General features: G+C 39.9%; 1 protein-coding gene across 1 annotated transcript in view; it reads left to right on the top strand.

Moving 5' to 3' along the window:
• The window catches only part of rabgap1 (RAB GTPase activating protein 1), a 196,353-nt gene that overhangs the window by 161,013 nt on the left and 17,529 nt on the right, over window positions 1-17,811 (top strand). Inside the window, exons 18-21 of the mRNA XM_043720124.2 lie at window positions 12,033-12,074; window positions 12,772-12,900; window positions 13,864-13,956; window positions 16,441-16,551. Of these exons, the coding sequence (XP_043576059.2) occupies window positions 12,033-12,074; window positions 12,772-12,900; window positions 13,864-13,956; window positions 16,441-16,551 (375 nt within the window). The remainder of the gene's footprint in view (window positions 1-12,032; window positions 12,075-12,771; window positions 12,901-13,863; window positions 13,957-16,440; window positions 16,552-17,811) is intronic.

The following is a 17,811-nucleotide window of genomic DNA, read 5'->3' as shown; positions in this document are numbered from 1 at the left end:
GAAGCAAGGGAGGAGATTGCAGAGCCATTGGCCTTGATTTTTATGTCCTCTTTGTCTACAGGAGTAGTGCCAGAAGACTGGAGGATAGCAAATGTGGTTCCCTTGTTCAAAAAGGGGAGTAGGGATAACCCTAGTAACTATAGGCCGGTGAGTCTCACTTCTGTTGTGGGCAAAGTCTTAGAGAGAATTGTAAGGGATAGGATTTATGCACATCTGGATAGGAATAATGTGATCAAGGATAGTCAGCATGGTTTTGTGAAGGGCAGGTCGTGCCTCACAAACCTTATTGAATTCTTTGAAAAGGTGACGAAGGAGGTTGATGAGGGGAAAGCGGTAGATGTGGTATATATGGATTTTAGTAAGGCGTTTGATAAGGTTCCCCATGGTAGGCTACTGCAGAAAATACGGAGATGTGGCATTGAGGGTGAGTTGGAGGTTTGGATTAGGAATTGGCTGGATGGAAGAAGACAGAGGGTAGTAGTTGATGGCAAAGTTTCTTCATGGAGTGCCGTCACTAGCGGTGTTCCGCAAGGATCTGTTTTGGGACCATTGCTGTTTGTCATTTTTATAAATGACCTGGAAGAGGGGTTAGAAGGTTGGGTGAGCAAGTTTGCGGATGATACGAAAGTCGGAGGAGTTGTTGACAGTGAGGAAGGATGTGGCAGATTACAGCAGGATATAGAGAAGCTGCAGAGCTGGGCAGAAAGGTGGCAAATGGAATTCAATGTAGCTAAATGTGAGGTGATTCACTTTGGGAAGAATAACAAAAAGATGGGGTACTGGGCTAATGGTCGGATACTTGGTAGTGTGGATGAGCAGAGAGATCTTGGTGTCCATGTACACAGATCTCTGAAAGTTGCCACCCAGGTAAATAGTGCGGTGAGGAAGGCATATGGCGTACTGGCTTTTATTGGTAGAGGAATTGAGTTCCGGAGCCCTGAGGTCATGATGCAGTTGTATAAACTCTGGTGCGGCCGCATCTGGAATATTGTGTGCAGTTTTGGTCGCCATACTATAGGAAGGATGTGGAGGCACTGGAACGGGTGCAGAGGAGGTTTACCAGGATGTTGCCTGGTATGGAAGGAAGATCGTATGAGGATAGACTGAGACACTTGGGGCTGTTTTCATTAGAGAAAAGAAGGTTTAGGGGTGACTTGATTGAGGTGTACAAGATGATTAGGGGGTTAGATAGGGTTGACAGTGTGAACCTTTTCCCGCGTATGGAGTCGGGTATTACAAGGGGGCATAGCTTTAAATTAAGGGGGGGTAGATATAGGACTGAAGTTAGGGGTAGGTTCTTCACTCAGCGAGTCGTAAGTTCATGGAATGCCCTGCCAGCAGCAGTGGTGGACTCTCCCTCTTTATGGGCATTTAAGCGGGCATTGGATAGGTATATGGAGGATAGTGGGTTAGTATAGGTTAGGTGGGCTTGGATCGGCGCAACATCGAGGGCCAAAGGGCCTGTACTGCGCTGTATTCTTCTATGTTCTATGTTCTATGTAATGTTTGTTCAAAGAATAATTAAGGAACATGCATGCAACACAGGTTGAGAATTGTAGCGATAACATACTTCAAACCACTTACCACCTCCAAAATTCTGTCAACATCCAAAATTTCTTTTGTGAAAATGTTGGCAAAGTTCTCTTGACCTTTTCTGTCGGTAAACCATAAATAGTGACCATTTTATTTATTATTTTTCATTCGTTTGTGAGACTTGGGCATCGCTGGCTGGCCAGCATTGATTGCCCATCCCTATATGCCCTTAGGAAGGTGGTAGTGAGTTGCTGCCTTGAATCACTGCAGGCTACTTGCTGTGGGTTGGCCCACAATGCCAGTAGAGAGGAAATTCCAGGATTTTGACCCAATGACTGTGAAGGAACGGCAATATATTTCCAAGTGGTTTGGAGGGGCACTTGCAGGTGATGGAGTTCCCAAGTACCTGCTGCCCTTGTCCTTCTAGATGGAAGTGGTCATGGGTTTTGAAGATGCTGTCTAAGGATCTTTGGTGAATTTCTGCAGTGCATCTTGTAGATTGTACACTCTGCTGCGACTGAGCACTGGTGATGGAGGGATTTAATGTTTGTAGATGTGGTGCCAATCAAATGGGTTGCTTTGTCCTGGATGGTGTCAAGCTTCTTGAGTGTTGTTGGAGTTGCACCCATCCAGGCAAGTGGGGAATATTCCTTCACACTCCTGATTTCTACCTTTGTAGATGGAGGATAGACTTTGGGGTGTCAGGAGGAGAGTACTCGCCGCAGTATCCCTGGTCTCTGACTTGCTCTTGTAGCCACTGTGTTTATGTGGTGAGTCTAGTTGAGCTTCTGGTCAATGGGAACCCCAAGGATGTTGACAGTGGGGAATTCAGTGATGGTAATACTGTTGAATGTCAAGGGGCGGTGGTTAGAGTGTCTCTTATTGGTGATGGTCATTGTCTGGCATTTGTGTGGTGCGATTGTTATTTGCCACTTGTTGGCCCAAGCCTGGATATTGTCCAAATCTTGTTGCATTTGAGCACGGACTACTTCAGTGTATGAGGAGTGGCAAATAGTGCTGAACACTGTGCAATCATTGGGGAGCGTCCCCGCTTATGACAGAGGGAAGGTCATTGATGAATCAGCTGAAGATTGTTGGGCCTAGGACACTACCCTGAGGGATTCCTGCAGAGATATCCTGGAGCTGAGATGACTGACCCTCCACAATCACAACCATCTTCCTTTGTGCCAGCTATGACTCTAAGCAGTGGAGTGTTTGCCATCGATACCCGTTGATTCCAGTTTTGCCAGGGCTCCTTGATGCCATGCTCTGTCAAATGTGGCCTTGATGTCAAGGGCTGTCACTCTCTCCTCACATCTGGAATTCAGCTCTTTAGTCCATTTTTGAACCAAAGCTGTAACGAGATCAGGAGCTGAGTGGCCCTGGCGCAACCCAAATTGGGTGACACTTGATAGCACTATTGAAGACCCCTTCCATCACTCTACTGATGATAGAGAGTAGACTGATTGGGCGGTAATTGGCCATGTTGGATTTGTCCTGCTTTTTGTGTACAGGGCATACCTGGGCAATTTTCCACATTGTTGTAACTGTACTGGAAGAGCTTGATATTGTAACCTAGGATTTGATTTGAGAGGAAGGAACTTGGGTCAGAATTAACTGTGCTCAATTTAAATCAGGGTCATTACAAAGGAAATATAGCTAGAGTGAACTGGGAAAAAGAGTTTAGCAACAAGGAGAGTTGATATTTGGCAGATGTTTAAGAAAATAATTCATGCCTCACAGCAAAGACATAGTCATAGAGATGTACATCATGGAGACAGATCCTTCTGTCCAACTCGTCCATGCTGACCAAATATCCTAAATTAGTCTAATCCCATTTGCAGCACTTGTCCCATATCCTTCTAAAACTTTCTAGAAAAGGTTCAGAAAAGATTTCTAAGGATGTAGCCAGGGTTGGAGAGTTTGAACTGTAGGAAGCGACTGAATAAGCTGGGGCTGTTTCCGTGAAGTGTTGGAGGCTACATGGTGACCTTATAGAGGTTTGTAAAATCATGAGGGGCATGGATAGCATAAATAGATAAGGTTTTTTTCCTTAGATAGGTGGGATCCAGAATTAGAGAGCATAGGTATAAGGGGAAAGGCCAACTTCATGCAGAGGGTGGTGCAAGTATGGAATGAGCTGCCATAGGAAATGGTACAATTAAAACATTTAAAAGGCATCCCCGTTAGACGACTTTGATTAGGTAACAATCAGGACAGATAAAGGGGAAGCAGGAGACATGATGTATTAGGATTTTCATAAGATGTTGATGAGGTACCTCACACGTTGGAGGTAGTTCATGAGCATGGATGGAAGATTGGCTAACTATTAGAAGACAGTTGGGATACAGGGAACATTTTCAGGATAGCAAACAAATGTAGTATCACAGGGATCTGTGGTGGGGCCACAACTATTTAGTATTTTCATGACTTGGATGAGAAAAATGAATGTACAATAGCCAAGTTTACATATGGAACAAAAATAAGTGGGAAAGCAAATAGTGAAAAAAAAATGCAGTCTGCAGAAAGATATAGGCAGGTTAAGTGAGTGGGCAAAAATTTAGCAGATGGAATGCAATTTGAACAAATGTAAGATTACACACTTTGGCAAGGAAAACAGGGGAGCTGAATGAGATTTAAGTGGAGAAAGACTGCAGAAAACCACAGCAGAGTCTTTAGGAGAAAAAAATCAAAAACTAGTTTACAAATTCAGGCTATTCATTTAAACTGAATGGAGAAGTAGTCTTTTTGAAACTCTACAAGGCACTACTCAGATAACAGCTGGAATATTGTGAACAATATTTGGGGCCCTTATATAAAGAAAAGATGTACTGACTTTGGAGACAATCCACAGAAGGTTTGATAAGATAATCCCAGGCATGGAGGGACTGTCTTATGAGGAGAGGTTGAGTAGACAGTGTTTGAAAATAAAGATTCTTAGGGACTTGACAAGGTAGATGTCGAAAAATGGTTTCCCTTTGTAGGAGGGTCTAAGATCAGAGGGTAAAAATCTGAATAAGATCTCACCCATTTAGGAAAGAGATGAGGAGGAATTCCTTCTATGAAGGCTGGGAACTGTGGAACGCTTTACCCTACAGGGCTGTAAAGGCTGCTTTGTTCAGTATATTCAAGGTCGCGATAGGTTTTTTTAATCAGTAAGGGAATGGGGAGTGGAAAGAGAAGAGGAAAGCAGGAAAGTGGAATTGTAGATTATCAAATCATCCATGACCTAATTGAATGGTGAAGCAAACTCTGGACTGAATACTCAGGTTTTGGTCTTACGTCCTATGATCATCGTATGGCTGAACCGTTGAGCAGCCCTCAATGTGAAGCAATCACCCTATACAGAGTCATAGAGCTGTACTGCATGGAAACAGACCTTTCAGTCCAACTCGTCCTTGCCAACCAAATATCTTAAATTAAGTTAGTCCCATTTTTTCCAGCATTTAGCCCATATCCTCCTCAACACTTCTGAATCATATATCCATCCAGATGCCTTTTTAAATGTTGTAATTGTAACTGCCTTCTCCACTTCCTCTGACAGCTCACTTCATGCACACACCATCCTCTGTGTGAAAAGGTTGCTCCTTAAGTCCCTCTTAAATCTTTCACCTCTCACCTCCAAACCTATGCCCTCTAGTTCTAGACTGTTTCTCCCCCACCCCCCACCCAATGGAAAAGTCCTTGGTTATTCACCCAAAAATAGCCCAGCCTATTTATGCCAGCCCTGTAGCTCAAACCCTCCAACCCTGGTAACATCCTTGTAATTCTTTTCTGAACCCTTTCAAGTTTCACAACATGCTTCCCGTAGTGGAGAGACCAGAATTGAATGCGGTTTTCCAAAAGTGGCTTAACCAATATCATATACAGCCCCAACATGACCTCCCAACTCCTGTATTCAGTGCACTGACCAATAAAAGCAAGCATACCCAAACGCTGCCTTCACTATCCTGTCCACCTGTGACTCCACTTTCAAGGAACTATGAACATCTCTATTCAGCAACACTCCCCAGAGCCCTACCATTAAGTGTGTAAATCCTGCCGTGAATTGTTTTTCCAAAATGTAACACCTCACATTTATCTAAATTAAACCCCACTTGCCACTCCTCAACTCACTGACCTATCTGATCAAGATTCCGTTGAACTCTGAGGTAATCTTCTTTGCTGTCCACTACATCTCTAGTTTTGATGTTATATCGAAACTTATTAACCATAACTCCTATGTTCACATCCAAATCATTCATGTAAATAACAGACCCACCATCAATTCTTGTGACACACAATATGTTCAAAGGTTTAGAAGTTAGCACAATCACATGTTGCAAAGACTGAAAAGTGCCAGTAGATTGTTTCTCTATTTTTGAAACCATGCAGATGCAGTATTTCTTTTCTAAAGTACAGCAAAAAAAGAATGCAGTAAGGGACACTATAGAATAATTCCTCATCAAGCTGCTATTTCATTATGAAAATTATTGTACTTTAACGCATGTTAACCACATGGTGGTGCTGTTAAGGACAATTCAGAATGACCAGAGATGCTCCTGAAATACAGGTCTTTGTATCTGTATCGCTGTACTAAACAGCATGCATTTAATCACAAGATTTATTTAAACTGTGATATTTTGTTTGACATTTTTAACTTCTATCAGAAAGGCTTCTTCTGGATTATAAATATGTTTAAATTTTTCGGCATCTGGAATTCCAATGATTGTATTGCAGGGTTGATATTCCTTAGCTGAAGGTTCATTGTTGATGGATTCATTTTTAGCAAAGGTTTATTTATCCGAGCAGTTAGCAACTAAAATATGACTTTGGAAACTAGTCCTAAGGATTGTACTACTGTTGAAAACTACCTCTTTCATTTATGCTTGACAATCATTAAATTGTGTACTTTTTCAAGTTCACTTGACTTTTCTAGTAAGTTTTGCAGGACCAAATTCCATGATAGGGTAATAGAAAGAGATTTAATTTGAGGCTGGATCCAGGATTTCAGCATTGATGTAAACAGTCAGTGCGATACTTTGCTATTGAATAATGGTTTGAGCATTGCAGTATGTACTGTAAATGTTATGGGGTGACACTTTGTTATCGAAATATGTACTGAATGGGTTTTTCTGTTATAAGTTTTATTATATAGTTATCATTTTTTTGGTGTTGATGATCCCTTGAGACATATTAGTTTGCTTTGAAAGTCAATACCAATTTCCCTCGAACCAGTTTTAAAGTTCATGTTAGTGCTGATCCGTGTGCATTTTAAAAAAAAATCCTGAGTTTGTGAAAAGCATTGTAAATTTAAAATTCACTTGATTATTTAGATGGTTCTAGGACTGAATTCTTTCTAATTTGCTGTTTCTACCTTCTAACCATCTTGATGAGCATTAACTAATCCTGATCAGGCCACCCAAATAATAATTTGCAGGACATATGGAACATAAGACAAATCTCCGAACTGCAATCATTGGGATTCTGCAATGTAACCAAAGCAGTGACAAAAGATAGCAATGCAATTCTGCTATTAAAAGTACAAACATTTGAATGTGGGTATTGAGGATTTTCAAATTGAGGAATTGCAAAGTAGAACTGAAGGAATAACCAAACATACAACTAGGACAGCTGTAAATTCAATGTTCAGTAGTAACGTTTATAAGCAATCTAAAGGTATCTGCTATACTTTGGTGGTAGAAAAAGTGGATTCAGCACTTAATTTTCTTCTCAATTCTTACTCCTTTGAAGACTCCTGACTCTTTGTTAACCCTTCATTGGCTTATCTAAGTCGTAGTTTTCATTTGTGAGCTTTCTGTTTTAGCAGCTATTTAACTACAGAAAGGAATGAAGCTGAGCATGATGAGGACCACGTGTCCACAGGAATTGCTGGACAGTGATCAAGAACTAGAAACATTATTTCCTATCCCCCCTCAAACCAAGATGCTCAAGCTGTCTTGTTAAATAACGTTGCTGCATTTGGATGTACAGGTTTTTAAAAAAAGGAAGTGGAATTAATAGATTTCTCTGACTGAAACTAAAAATGGCCTGTAACTTATGGAGAAGAAAAGAAAGTCTTGACAAATTTAGTCTCCTCAATATCCTGGAACGTTTTGAATCAGTTGCCAAATTGATGCTGGAAGGCTAGTGCTGGCAGATAAGGAAATAGCCGAAGAACTTAATAAATGCTGTGTCAGTCTTCACAGTGGAAGACACGAGTAATATTCCAATCATTAAGGAGAGTCGGGGGCAGAGTTGAGTATAGTAGCCATTACAAAAGAGAGAAATTGCTAGAAAAGCTGAACGGTCTAAAAATTGATATATCTCCTGGCCCCAATGGGCTACATCCTAAAGTTCTGAGGAAGGTAGCTGGGGGAATAGTGGAGGTGTTGGTTGTGATCTTTCAAAAATCACTGTGGTCAGGGAAAGTCCCAGATGATTGGAAAATTGCTGTTGTAACCCCCCTTGTTCAAGAAAGGATCAAGACAAAAGATGGGATATTATAGGCCGATTAGTCTAATGTCGGTTGTAGGTAAAATTCTAGAATCCATTGTTCAGGATGAGATTTCTAAATTCTTGGTAGTGTAGGGTCAGATTAGAACAAGTCAGCATGGATTTAGTAAGGGGAGGTCCTGCCTGACAAGCCTGTTAGAATTCTTTAAAGGGGTAACAGGTAGGTTAGACTAGGGAAACCCAGTGGAGTCATCTATCTAAACTTCCATAAGGTGCCTCATGGGAGGCTGAGTAAGGTGAGGGCCCACTGTTTTCGAGGTGAGCTACTGCATGGATTGAGGATTGGCTGTCTGATAGAAGGCAGAGAGTTGGGATAAAAGGTTCTTTTTCTGAATGGCAGCCGGTGACAAGTGGTGTCCTGCAGGGTTTACTTTATATATTACTGTTCACTTTATATATTACTGATCTGGATGAAGGGCCGGGGTCATTCTGGTGAAGTTCGCTGATGATACGACGTTAGGCGAACAGACAAGTAGTTCTGAGGAGGTGGGGAGGCTGCGGAAGGATTTAGACAGTTTAGGAGAGTTGTCCAGGAAATGGCTGATGAAAGTCAATGTGAGCAAGTGCGAGGTCTTGCACTTTGGAAAAAAAAATACAGGGACGGACTATTTCCTAAACGGTGAGAAAATCCATAAAGCCAAAGTACAAAGGGATCTGGGAGTGCTAGTCCAGGATTCTCTAAGGGCTGACTTACAGGTTGAGTCCGTGATTACGAAAGCAAATGTAATGTTGTCATTTATGTCAAGAGGTTTGGAATATAAAAGCAGTGGTGTGGTTCTGAGACTTCATAAAGCTCTAATTAAGCTCCATTTAGAATACTGTTTCCAATTTTGGCCCCACACCTCAGGCAGGACATACTGGTACTGGAGCATGTCCAGCAGAGATTCACACAGATGATCCCCGAAATGGTAGGCCTAACATAAGATGAATGGATGAGATCCTGGGATTGTACTCATTAGAGTTTAGAAGGTTGAGGGGAGATCTCATAAAAACTTACAAGATAATGCACGACTTAGAAAGGGTGGATGCTGGGAAATTGTTTCCGTTAGGTGGAGAGATAGGACCCTTGAGCACAGCCTTAGAATTAGAGGGGGTCAATTTAGCATGGAAATGAGGAGACATTTCTTCAGCCAGAGAATGGTGGGCCTGTGGAATTCAATGCCATGGAGCGCAGTGGAGGCCGGGACATTAAATGTCTTCAAGGCAGAGATTGATAAATTCTTGATCTCGCAAGGAATTAAGGGCTATGGGGAAAGTGCGGGTAAATTGAGTTGAAATGTCCATTAACCAGGATTAAATGGTAGAGTGGACTCGATGGGCCGAATGGCCTTGCTTCCACTCTTTTGTTTTATGGTCTTATTACTTCACAATTGCTTTGTCAGCAAACAAGATGGCAAGACAGTTTGGGTGAACAAAAAAAAAATACAATGTAAGAAACGTGGTGAGGACAATGAATCAACAGACTTTTTTTTGAGATTTTAGAATATTGCTGATCAGTTTAGTTTAGGGTGTAATGCTGAACAATGATGTTAGAGTAATAAGAATTATTACAACTATAAAGAGGATAAACTGAGAGCAAAGATCAGAAAAGAATATTCAACCTTACTTTAGTTCAGATTTTCACAAGAAGATTAGCAAAATTCAAGATATAATTGGCCCATTAGTTAAGTTGATATGGCAGAAGTAAAATTGGCAGAATGTTATCTATCTTGACATTTTGTTCATTTTTTTAAAAAGTCAGCTTTAAGGCCAGTGTTGTATGCAATTATGAATATAGATTTAAACCATTATAATAAAGTCTTGTGTGTTTGGATCAGAGACTTTGTGTACAAAGTGACCCATACTTTACCAACTGTAACTACATTTTAGAAGAATGACAGGAATCTCTCCGAAGTCGATAAACTCCAGCAGGAGTAAGGTAAACTTAGAGAGATGATGTTTGTGGAGACCAGAACCAGGGGTCACAATCTCAGCATACAAATTAGGCTGTTTCTTCATCTAGAGAGGAGTGACTCTGTGGAATTCTCTGCCAGGAAACAATTTAGACCATGACATGGAATGTTTTCGAGGAGTTGGGTATAATTCTTATGAGTAAAGGATTCAAAGAATCTAAGGGGAAAGTGGGAACAGGGTCTGAGTTGGACATTTAGCCAAGGTCATGTGGAATGGCAGAGCAGCTCAAAGGACTGAATGACCTACTGCAAATTGTTTCTAACACACAATCACCGCAAGGATCTGTTTTGGGACCATTGCTGTTTGTCATTTTTATAAATGACCTGGAGGAGGGGCTAGAAGATTGGGTGAGCAAGTTTGCGGATGATACGAAAGTCGGTGGAGTTGTTGACAGTGAGGAAGGATGTGTCAGGTTACAGCGGGATATAGATAAGTTGCAGAGCTGGGCAGAAAGGTGGCAAATGGAGTTCAATGTAGCTAAGTGTGAGGTGATTCACTTTGGGAAGAATAACAAAAAGATGGGGTACTGGGCTAATGGTCGGATACTTGGTAGTGTGGATGAGCAGAGGGATCTTGGTGTCCATGTACACAGATCTCTGAAAGTTGCCACCCAGGTAAATAGTGCGGTGAAGAAGGCATATGGCGTACTGGCTTTTATTGGTAGAGGAATTGAGTTCCGGAGCCCTGAGGTCATGTTGCAGTTGTATAAGACTCTGGTGCGGCCGCATCTGGAGTATTGTGTGCTGTTTTGGTTGCCATACTGTAGGAAGGATGTGGAGGCACTGGAACGGGTGCAGAGGAGGTTTACCAGGATGTTGCCTGGTATGGTAGCAAGATCGTATGAAGAAAGGCTGAGGCAGTTGGGGCTGTTTTCATTAGAGAAAAGAAGGTTTAGAGGTGACTTGATAGAGGTGTACAAGATGATTAGGGGTTTAGATAGGGTTGACCATGAGAACCTTTTTCCACGTATGGAGTCAGCTATTACGAGGGGGCATAGCTTTAAATTAAGGGGTGGTAGGTATAGGACAGATGTTAGGGGTAGATTCTTTACTCAGCGAGTCGTGAGTTCATGGAATGCCCTGCCAGTAGCAGTGGTAGACTCTCCCTCTTTATGGGCATTTAAACGGGCATTAGATAGGCATATGGAGGATAGTGGGCTAGTGTAGGTTAGGTGGGCTTGGATCGGCGCAACATCGAGGGCCAAAGGGCCTGTACTGCGCTGTATTTTTCTATGTTCATCTTAAAAGTAAATAACTTGCAAATTCCTAATTTAAACACTATTATTTTGCTTTAAAACTGGTGCAGCTAGTGTGTAAGTAGTTACAGTAAATTATGGGAGGTCATTTATTTTGTCTGTTTGAAATACCAAAATTGTTAAAAGTATAATGTTGTTTTAATAATATTGACTATTTTTCAATCATGTTTTTGCTCCCCAAAATAACAGTTGAATACAAAACACACATTTGGCTATGTTAATCATGTGTTGTGATGAATTCAACAAAAGTCATTTTCTCAGAAAAGCTTAGATCTTGAGAAATGTATTTTAATACACTGGGAATGTCTCACCATTTTGAACAAGCAATCCAGTGGAAACTGTGACCTGCAGACTCATGATTCTACATCTGGTTGAATTTAACAAGTGTTGTCTGTAACACTGAATATGCCAATTGGCGAATTAAACAATGCAAACGGGAATGCTTGAGCTTAAGGCCTCCTTCTCAAAATCGTTGCTGTAGTTCCACTCTGGCCTAACAGTGAACCATTGTGCTGTTTTGTTCTCATCAGTCTGTCAGTCTTAAACTTTCAGCAAAACAAAAATGCATTGTCTGTTAAATAAAAATGGAGGTTTGGTTGCACTTAATTAAACAATGTCAGATATGTCTTGAGATCCTGTGAGTTTAAAATTAAATCATAAGTTAACAAGAGATGGTTAACATTTTTTTAAAATCAGTTGTGTAGATGTGCTTGTTTAGTGTGTGAAAAAATTAAATTGAAAAAGTTAAATGTTTTCTTGCATAAGCTTACCTAAACTTTTGTAACATTTTTTCAAGGGGATAAGTGTTATCTTCAATGTTGCACTTGCTTTACTGAAGGTAAGTGTCATAATTTCTCTTGAATATTCACAAAATAGTTTAAATGAGGTTTATAGTTGTCATTGTGTAGCTACACCAAAAGTTGGAGCATGGTTATTGAAAGCAGCACTAAAGTAAGATTAACAATTTGTGAATGTGTAAAGTTTAATTTGCATATAAACTGTTATTAATTATATCAGGATCAATCTATATACAAGATACCATTATTATTGAGATGAACTTTTGAATAATGTTGAATCAAATATACCTTAGTTGCATCTCCGATGAACAAGAGCAGAATTGCACATTGAACGCTCATATGCATCTACTATTTCAGAAAGAGTTTTTAGATTTCACCAATGAGCAAGATCTTTGGAATAATTCAATTTATTTTGCTTGTATTATTCTGAAAATACTGCTTCCTTCTATTTTATGCACAAACTGGCTGAGATATTTGGGCTGATTACCCAGTAAATGCTGTTTTGTATTCTTTCAGAATAGTCATGCTCAGTGTTTCAGCTCACGTGAGGATGGCCTGATTTAATGGGAAGAGTCTGATTAGTACGAGGGTGGTGATCTGAGCAACTGGTTGGAAATGTCTTGATCTTTTCCAACAGTGAGCAGGAAACCGTGTATGCCAAGATTTTATTGAATGGTGGTTGTCAATTCCACGGACTTGTTCAGATAGCACTGACATCTGTTAAAATTTATTTTGCAGACTTCAAAAGATGATCTTCTATTAACAGATTTTGAAGGGGCCCTGAAGTTTTTCCGTGTTCAGCTTCCTAAAAGGTATCGCTCAGAAGAAAATGCTAAAAAGCTGATGGAGCTGGCCTGCAGTATGAAGGTAATCAAGTAAACATTTCATTAATGCCAGTATTCTGTCAAAAAATAGGCCAGGACTTAACTAGACTTGAAGGTTTTTACTAGAAATTAATTTGATTTTTTTTCAAATAATTCTGTTTGGCAGTGTGATAAAATGCTGAATTATTCTGAAAAATGTGTGGACTAGATATGAGTACTACCAGTCACCATTCAGTACAGATCTAAATTTTATAAAAATAGATAAAAATTGTTTTTAAAAATCACGGTATTTTGTAGATTTTCTTCTTGAAGTTGCTTTATTTGAGATTACGAATTTGTTATGATTGCTTTAACATTATTTGAGGTTTTTTGGTCTTTTATCTCACTGCTGTTGCAATTGCAAAGTGGTCACTGTTGCATTCACATCAGAAAAGGATTTTTCGTTTATTTCAATGTGCCCCACATTTCACCCTACCTTCCCTTTGGCTGTATTGCTGAGTCAAGCCTAATTTGTGGTGATATCTTTGCTTACTGTAAAACTTAGCCGAGATTGAGTGCCAATGATCCATTTGAATATGGAAGCCTGTCAGAATGTGTCTCGATATTTATGTACGGTTTCAGTATCCGTGTGGAGGTTCCCAGATGAGACCTCTACCTAGCTCATATTTTGTTTACCCCCATTTGACATTGCTGGGAAAGGAAATCTGGAATCAGTGTTGAACTGAATGCAGATTAGGGATTTAATCTACTTGTCGTATGTTTTTCTTTGGTGCACCTCTGAGCCATCAATCAAACAACTTGCAACTTTGTTTCGAAATAAATGTATTGATCACTAATTAGAATCAACACATTTTTAAATATAGGTGTCCACTGCTGAGAACTTACTACTTTAATTAAGTAACTTGTTTGTCTAATGGTGATTTAATTTATTACAAAAATATAAACTTAAAAAATGAATCTACTGATTGTTTAGTCACAAGATTTTCCTTACTGTTCAAATGCACAGATCAGTCAGAAAAAGCTTAAGAAATACGAAAAGGAGTACTTGGTAATGCGGGAACAACAGGCTCAACAGGAAGATCCTGTTGAAAGATTTGAGGTATGAAACAATCCGTGGTATCTAAAACCATAATATCTGTGCTTGAATGTATAAATTGTCATTAAATCGATTATTGCTTCAAAGTATTAAGTTAATATTTCTTTTGACTAGTCAGATTAGTGTAGCAAATGAGTTCTCCAGCTCCAGTTTTCACTTCACCTGGAAAAGTTGCCACATTTATATACATTAGTTATTTCAAAAGTCACTGGGGGAACTTTTAAATCACATATTCTCTTTGAGCGCTGCTATAATCCCCAGAGATTTGAAAGATCCACAGTGGCCAACAGCAGTAAAACCTCTTTAGACAATATAGCAGTGGTAGGATCAATTAAGCTACTTGCTGCAAGTTTTGTTTTTTCTGCTACTTAGGGCATGGCTCTAATATGTTTTAGCCTTGGTCATTTTCTTCAAGGCCAGTTAGCAATGCTTTAAGTTTAGCACTGGGATTATAAATATTAGATGGAACAAACGGAGACAATATTACTTCTACAGTAATTTAAAGCATTTCTGAATTCAGAACAAGAAAGATGTTTTGTGTGTTACGGCCAGATCAAACCCCCTCAATACAGGTTGAGGAGACGGCCTAGACCCTAACTTTTTCTTATTTTAAATGCAAGTGCCATGTGTTGCATTCCGGATACAATTCAATTGCCCAAACTACTAGGCTTGAAGCAAAAAACAGTTTATTCATACACTATATAGTTTAAATTCAGACAAAATAAAGAAGGATTGGAATAACTTAACTCTTTAGGAAAACTTAACAATGATGGATTATTTACTAAACAGCAACTGTTTCAATATTGTAACAATCCATAAACACACCCTCAGCAAAGGCAAATTCAGTAAAATAGATTGTCTCAAATGCAATTTTAGCAGCAGGAAGAGAACCCCAGATTGTTGGAGCAAAGAAGAAGAAAGACGTAGCAGCTTTTGCAACCCTGACAGCTACTGAAAGCTGAAACTAAAATCCAGGTTCTGTCAGACCTCACTGATTCAGGCTGCTGCTGTTCTTCCAACTTCTGTTTTAAACAAAAAACCCAAGGCGCCTCAAGCTGTTCTACTTTATTGGCTTGAAGCAGGCCACTCATAACCTCTGTCTCTAACCTTTCATAAAGAAAAACAGGACGAAATACACCTCCTTAAAGCCAGAGTATCGTCACACTTGCCTTGATATTACTACTTTGAAGTCTTGTGGTGTTCAAATTGTAGGAAGTGCCAAACATGAATATTAATCACCTAACAGCCTTGAGAGAAGCAATTATTCTCTCCTTTTGTTTCATATCAAACTTTATTTATTCAGCAAATGTCTTTGCGTCAAATGTCACGTCTCGTATTCCAGAGGCTGCTAATCCCAACCCTTGCAATTTTAGGAAATACTTAAGTATCCTGTGCATTTCATTTCCTTGCCTATTGATACCAAACTGATCCCTGGGATAATGAAGCTGAATACAAGGAGAGGTTAATCAGTCAGGATTATATTCACTGGAGCTTAGAAAATTAAGGAGGGGTCTCATAGAAACCTCAAGTTCTAACAGAACTACACTGGGTAGATACAGGAAGAACATTCCCGATGTCAGGGTCGTCGCAATCTAAGGAAATGGGCTAAACTATTTAGAACCAAGATGAGAAATGTCTTCACCCGGAGAATGGTGAGCCTATGGAACTTGCAACCATAGAAAGCAGTCAAGGCCAAAATTTTAAAAAGGGGTTCACAGAACAGATTTTTCTGGTGCCAAAAGAAGCCATTTGGCCCATCAAGTCTACACTGACCCTCTGAAGAACATCCCACCCTATTCAGTAACCTTGTATTTACTATTGCTAATCCACTTAACTTGCATGTTCCTGGATGCTATGGAACAATTTAGCATAGCCAACCCACCTAAACTGCACATCTTTAGACTGAGAGAGGAAACCAGAACACCCAGTGGTCACGGGGAAAATGTGCAAATTCCACATAGGCAGTCACCCAAGACTGAAATCGAACTCTCATTTCTGTGAGGCAGCAGTGCTAACCACTGAGCCATTGTCAGACATAGCATTTGGGACTAAAAAATGGATATGGAGAAAAAACCGGAACAGGCTATTGAGTTGGATGATCAGCATGATCATAATGAGTGGTGGAGCAGGTTCAAAGGGCTGAATGGTCTAGTCCTGCACCTGTTTTGTGTTTCTATACAATGAAATAAATCACTGCTGAAGCTCAAATGTATTTTGAGCAGAACAGCATGTTTAATCTTTCGCATGGAAATAAATAGTTCTTCAGCTCTATTCAGAGATTGTGCCAAATCTGAAAAAGCAGTTTGTTTCAACACATTTATGGACTGGACTTGTTAAAATATTAAGGTTAGGATGTCGTGTATCTGTAGTTGAACAATGATCTATGAAGACTAAAGAGTGCAGTTTATTTAGAGAGAGTCAAGTTAGAAAAGTATATTTTTAGTCTGTTATTTTTACATCATCATTGAACTGTCTGCTGTCCTCCAGCGTGAGAACAGGCGTCTACAGGAAGCAAATATGAGATTGGAACAGGAAAATGATGACCTTGCACATGAACTGGTTACTAGCAAGATCGCACTCAGGAAAGATTTGGATAATGTAAGTGTAAACTCTGTAGCCTTTTAACTGAACTAAAGACTGAAGTTACTGTTCTCCTTTCTAAAAAACATTGTTTAATTCATCAGTAACTGGAATATCGATATATTGTTAGGAAGTTAAATTTTAATGTCTTGTGTGCTGCGAACTGAGTTTCAACTTAGATATTGCAGTTCATCCTGATAAAGAACATTTGATTCTGTAATGCAAGTAGCGAAATATGCAATCAGTTAAGATCCAATCTTGTCAGTTTACACTAATTATTTAATATCCATGCAGTTCACACTTGCCAAGGTATGAAAAATACATTATTAAATTCATTTATCAGGTACTTGTTCCATATGCTAAGACTCCAGTTTTTTTCAGGTGATGCCAGACATGACCAGTCCCGAACTCTGTAAATTAGATTAGATTAGATTAGATTACATTACATTAGTGTGGAAACAGGCCCTTCGGCCCAACAAGTCCACACCGACCCGCCAAAGTGAAACCCACCCATACCCCTACATTTACCCCTTACCTAACACTACGGGCAATTTAGTATGGCCAATTCACCTGACCCTGCACATCTTTGGACTGTGGGAGGAAACCGGAGCACCCGGAGGAAACCCACGCAGACACGGGGAGAATGTGCACACTCCACACAGTCAGTCGCCTGAGGTGGGAATTGAACCCGGGTCTCAGGCGCTGTGAGGCAGCAGTGCTAACCACTGTGCTACCGTGCCGCCCAAATCTGTAGGGTGTAAAGGATGCTATCACCTGCATACAGGTTAACTCTAAGTAACTAAAGTGTCTGAAGTGCAGTCATTAGCCAATCTCAATGGTTCACATTTAAAGCTACTCTTATTTCAGCTTCAAAATCAGTCAAGCCTCTGACTGCATGTGCATAAATATTTTATGTAACTTTCCTACCTGTGCTAAATTATGCCCACTTAAAATTAAAGCAATGTATATCCTAGCTTGTAAGCCCAGGTATTGAGTGTATTACATCTTGTTAACACTGAGGTTCTGATTGCATCTTCTAAAATGGCAATTTTTGTAAGAAAGAGTTAGTTGTTTCATTGGCTAACTGAAAAGTCAGCTGAGATAATTGGCTGTGAAGTAGCAGATGTTGCTGTAACGAGCAAAGCTGCGCACAAAGCATTTAGAATTGGACATTTACTGCTTTTGTACAATTCAAAATGTTCACTTTTTTTAAAAAAACTGCATAGCAATAAAACTAAGTGTTCTGTGGCAGATATATTTTAGATTGAAGAACTGTTG

The sequence above is a fragment of the Chiloscyllium plagiosum genome, unplaced genomic scaffold (assembly GCF_037043375.1).
Source record: "Chiloscyllium plagiosum isolate Xiang-an unplaced genomic scaffold, Cpla_swu_hap1 HiC_scaffold_21, whole genome shotgun sequence".
Lineage (NCBI taxonomy): Eukaryota > Metazoa > Chordata > Chondrichthyes > Orectolobiformes > Hemiscylliidae > Chiloscyllium > Chiloscyllium plagiosum.
Note: the sequence above shows the minus strand (reverse complement) of the source record. Positions and strands in the feature narration are given on the sequence as shown.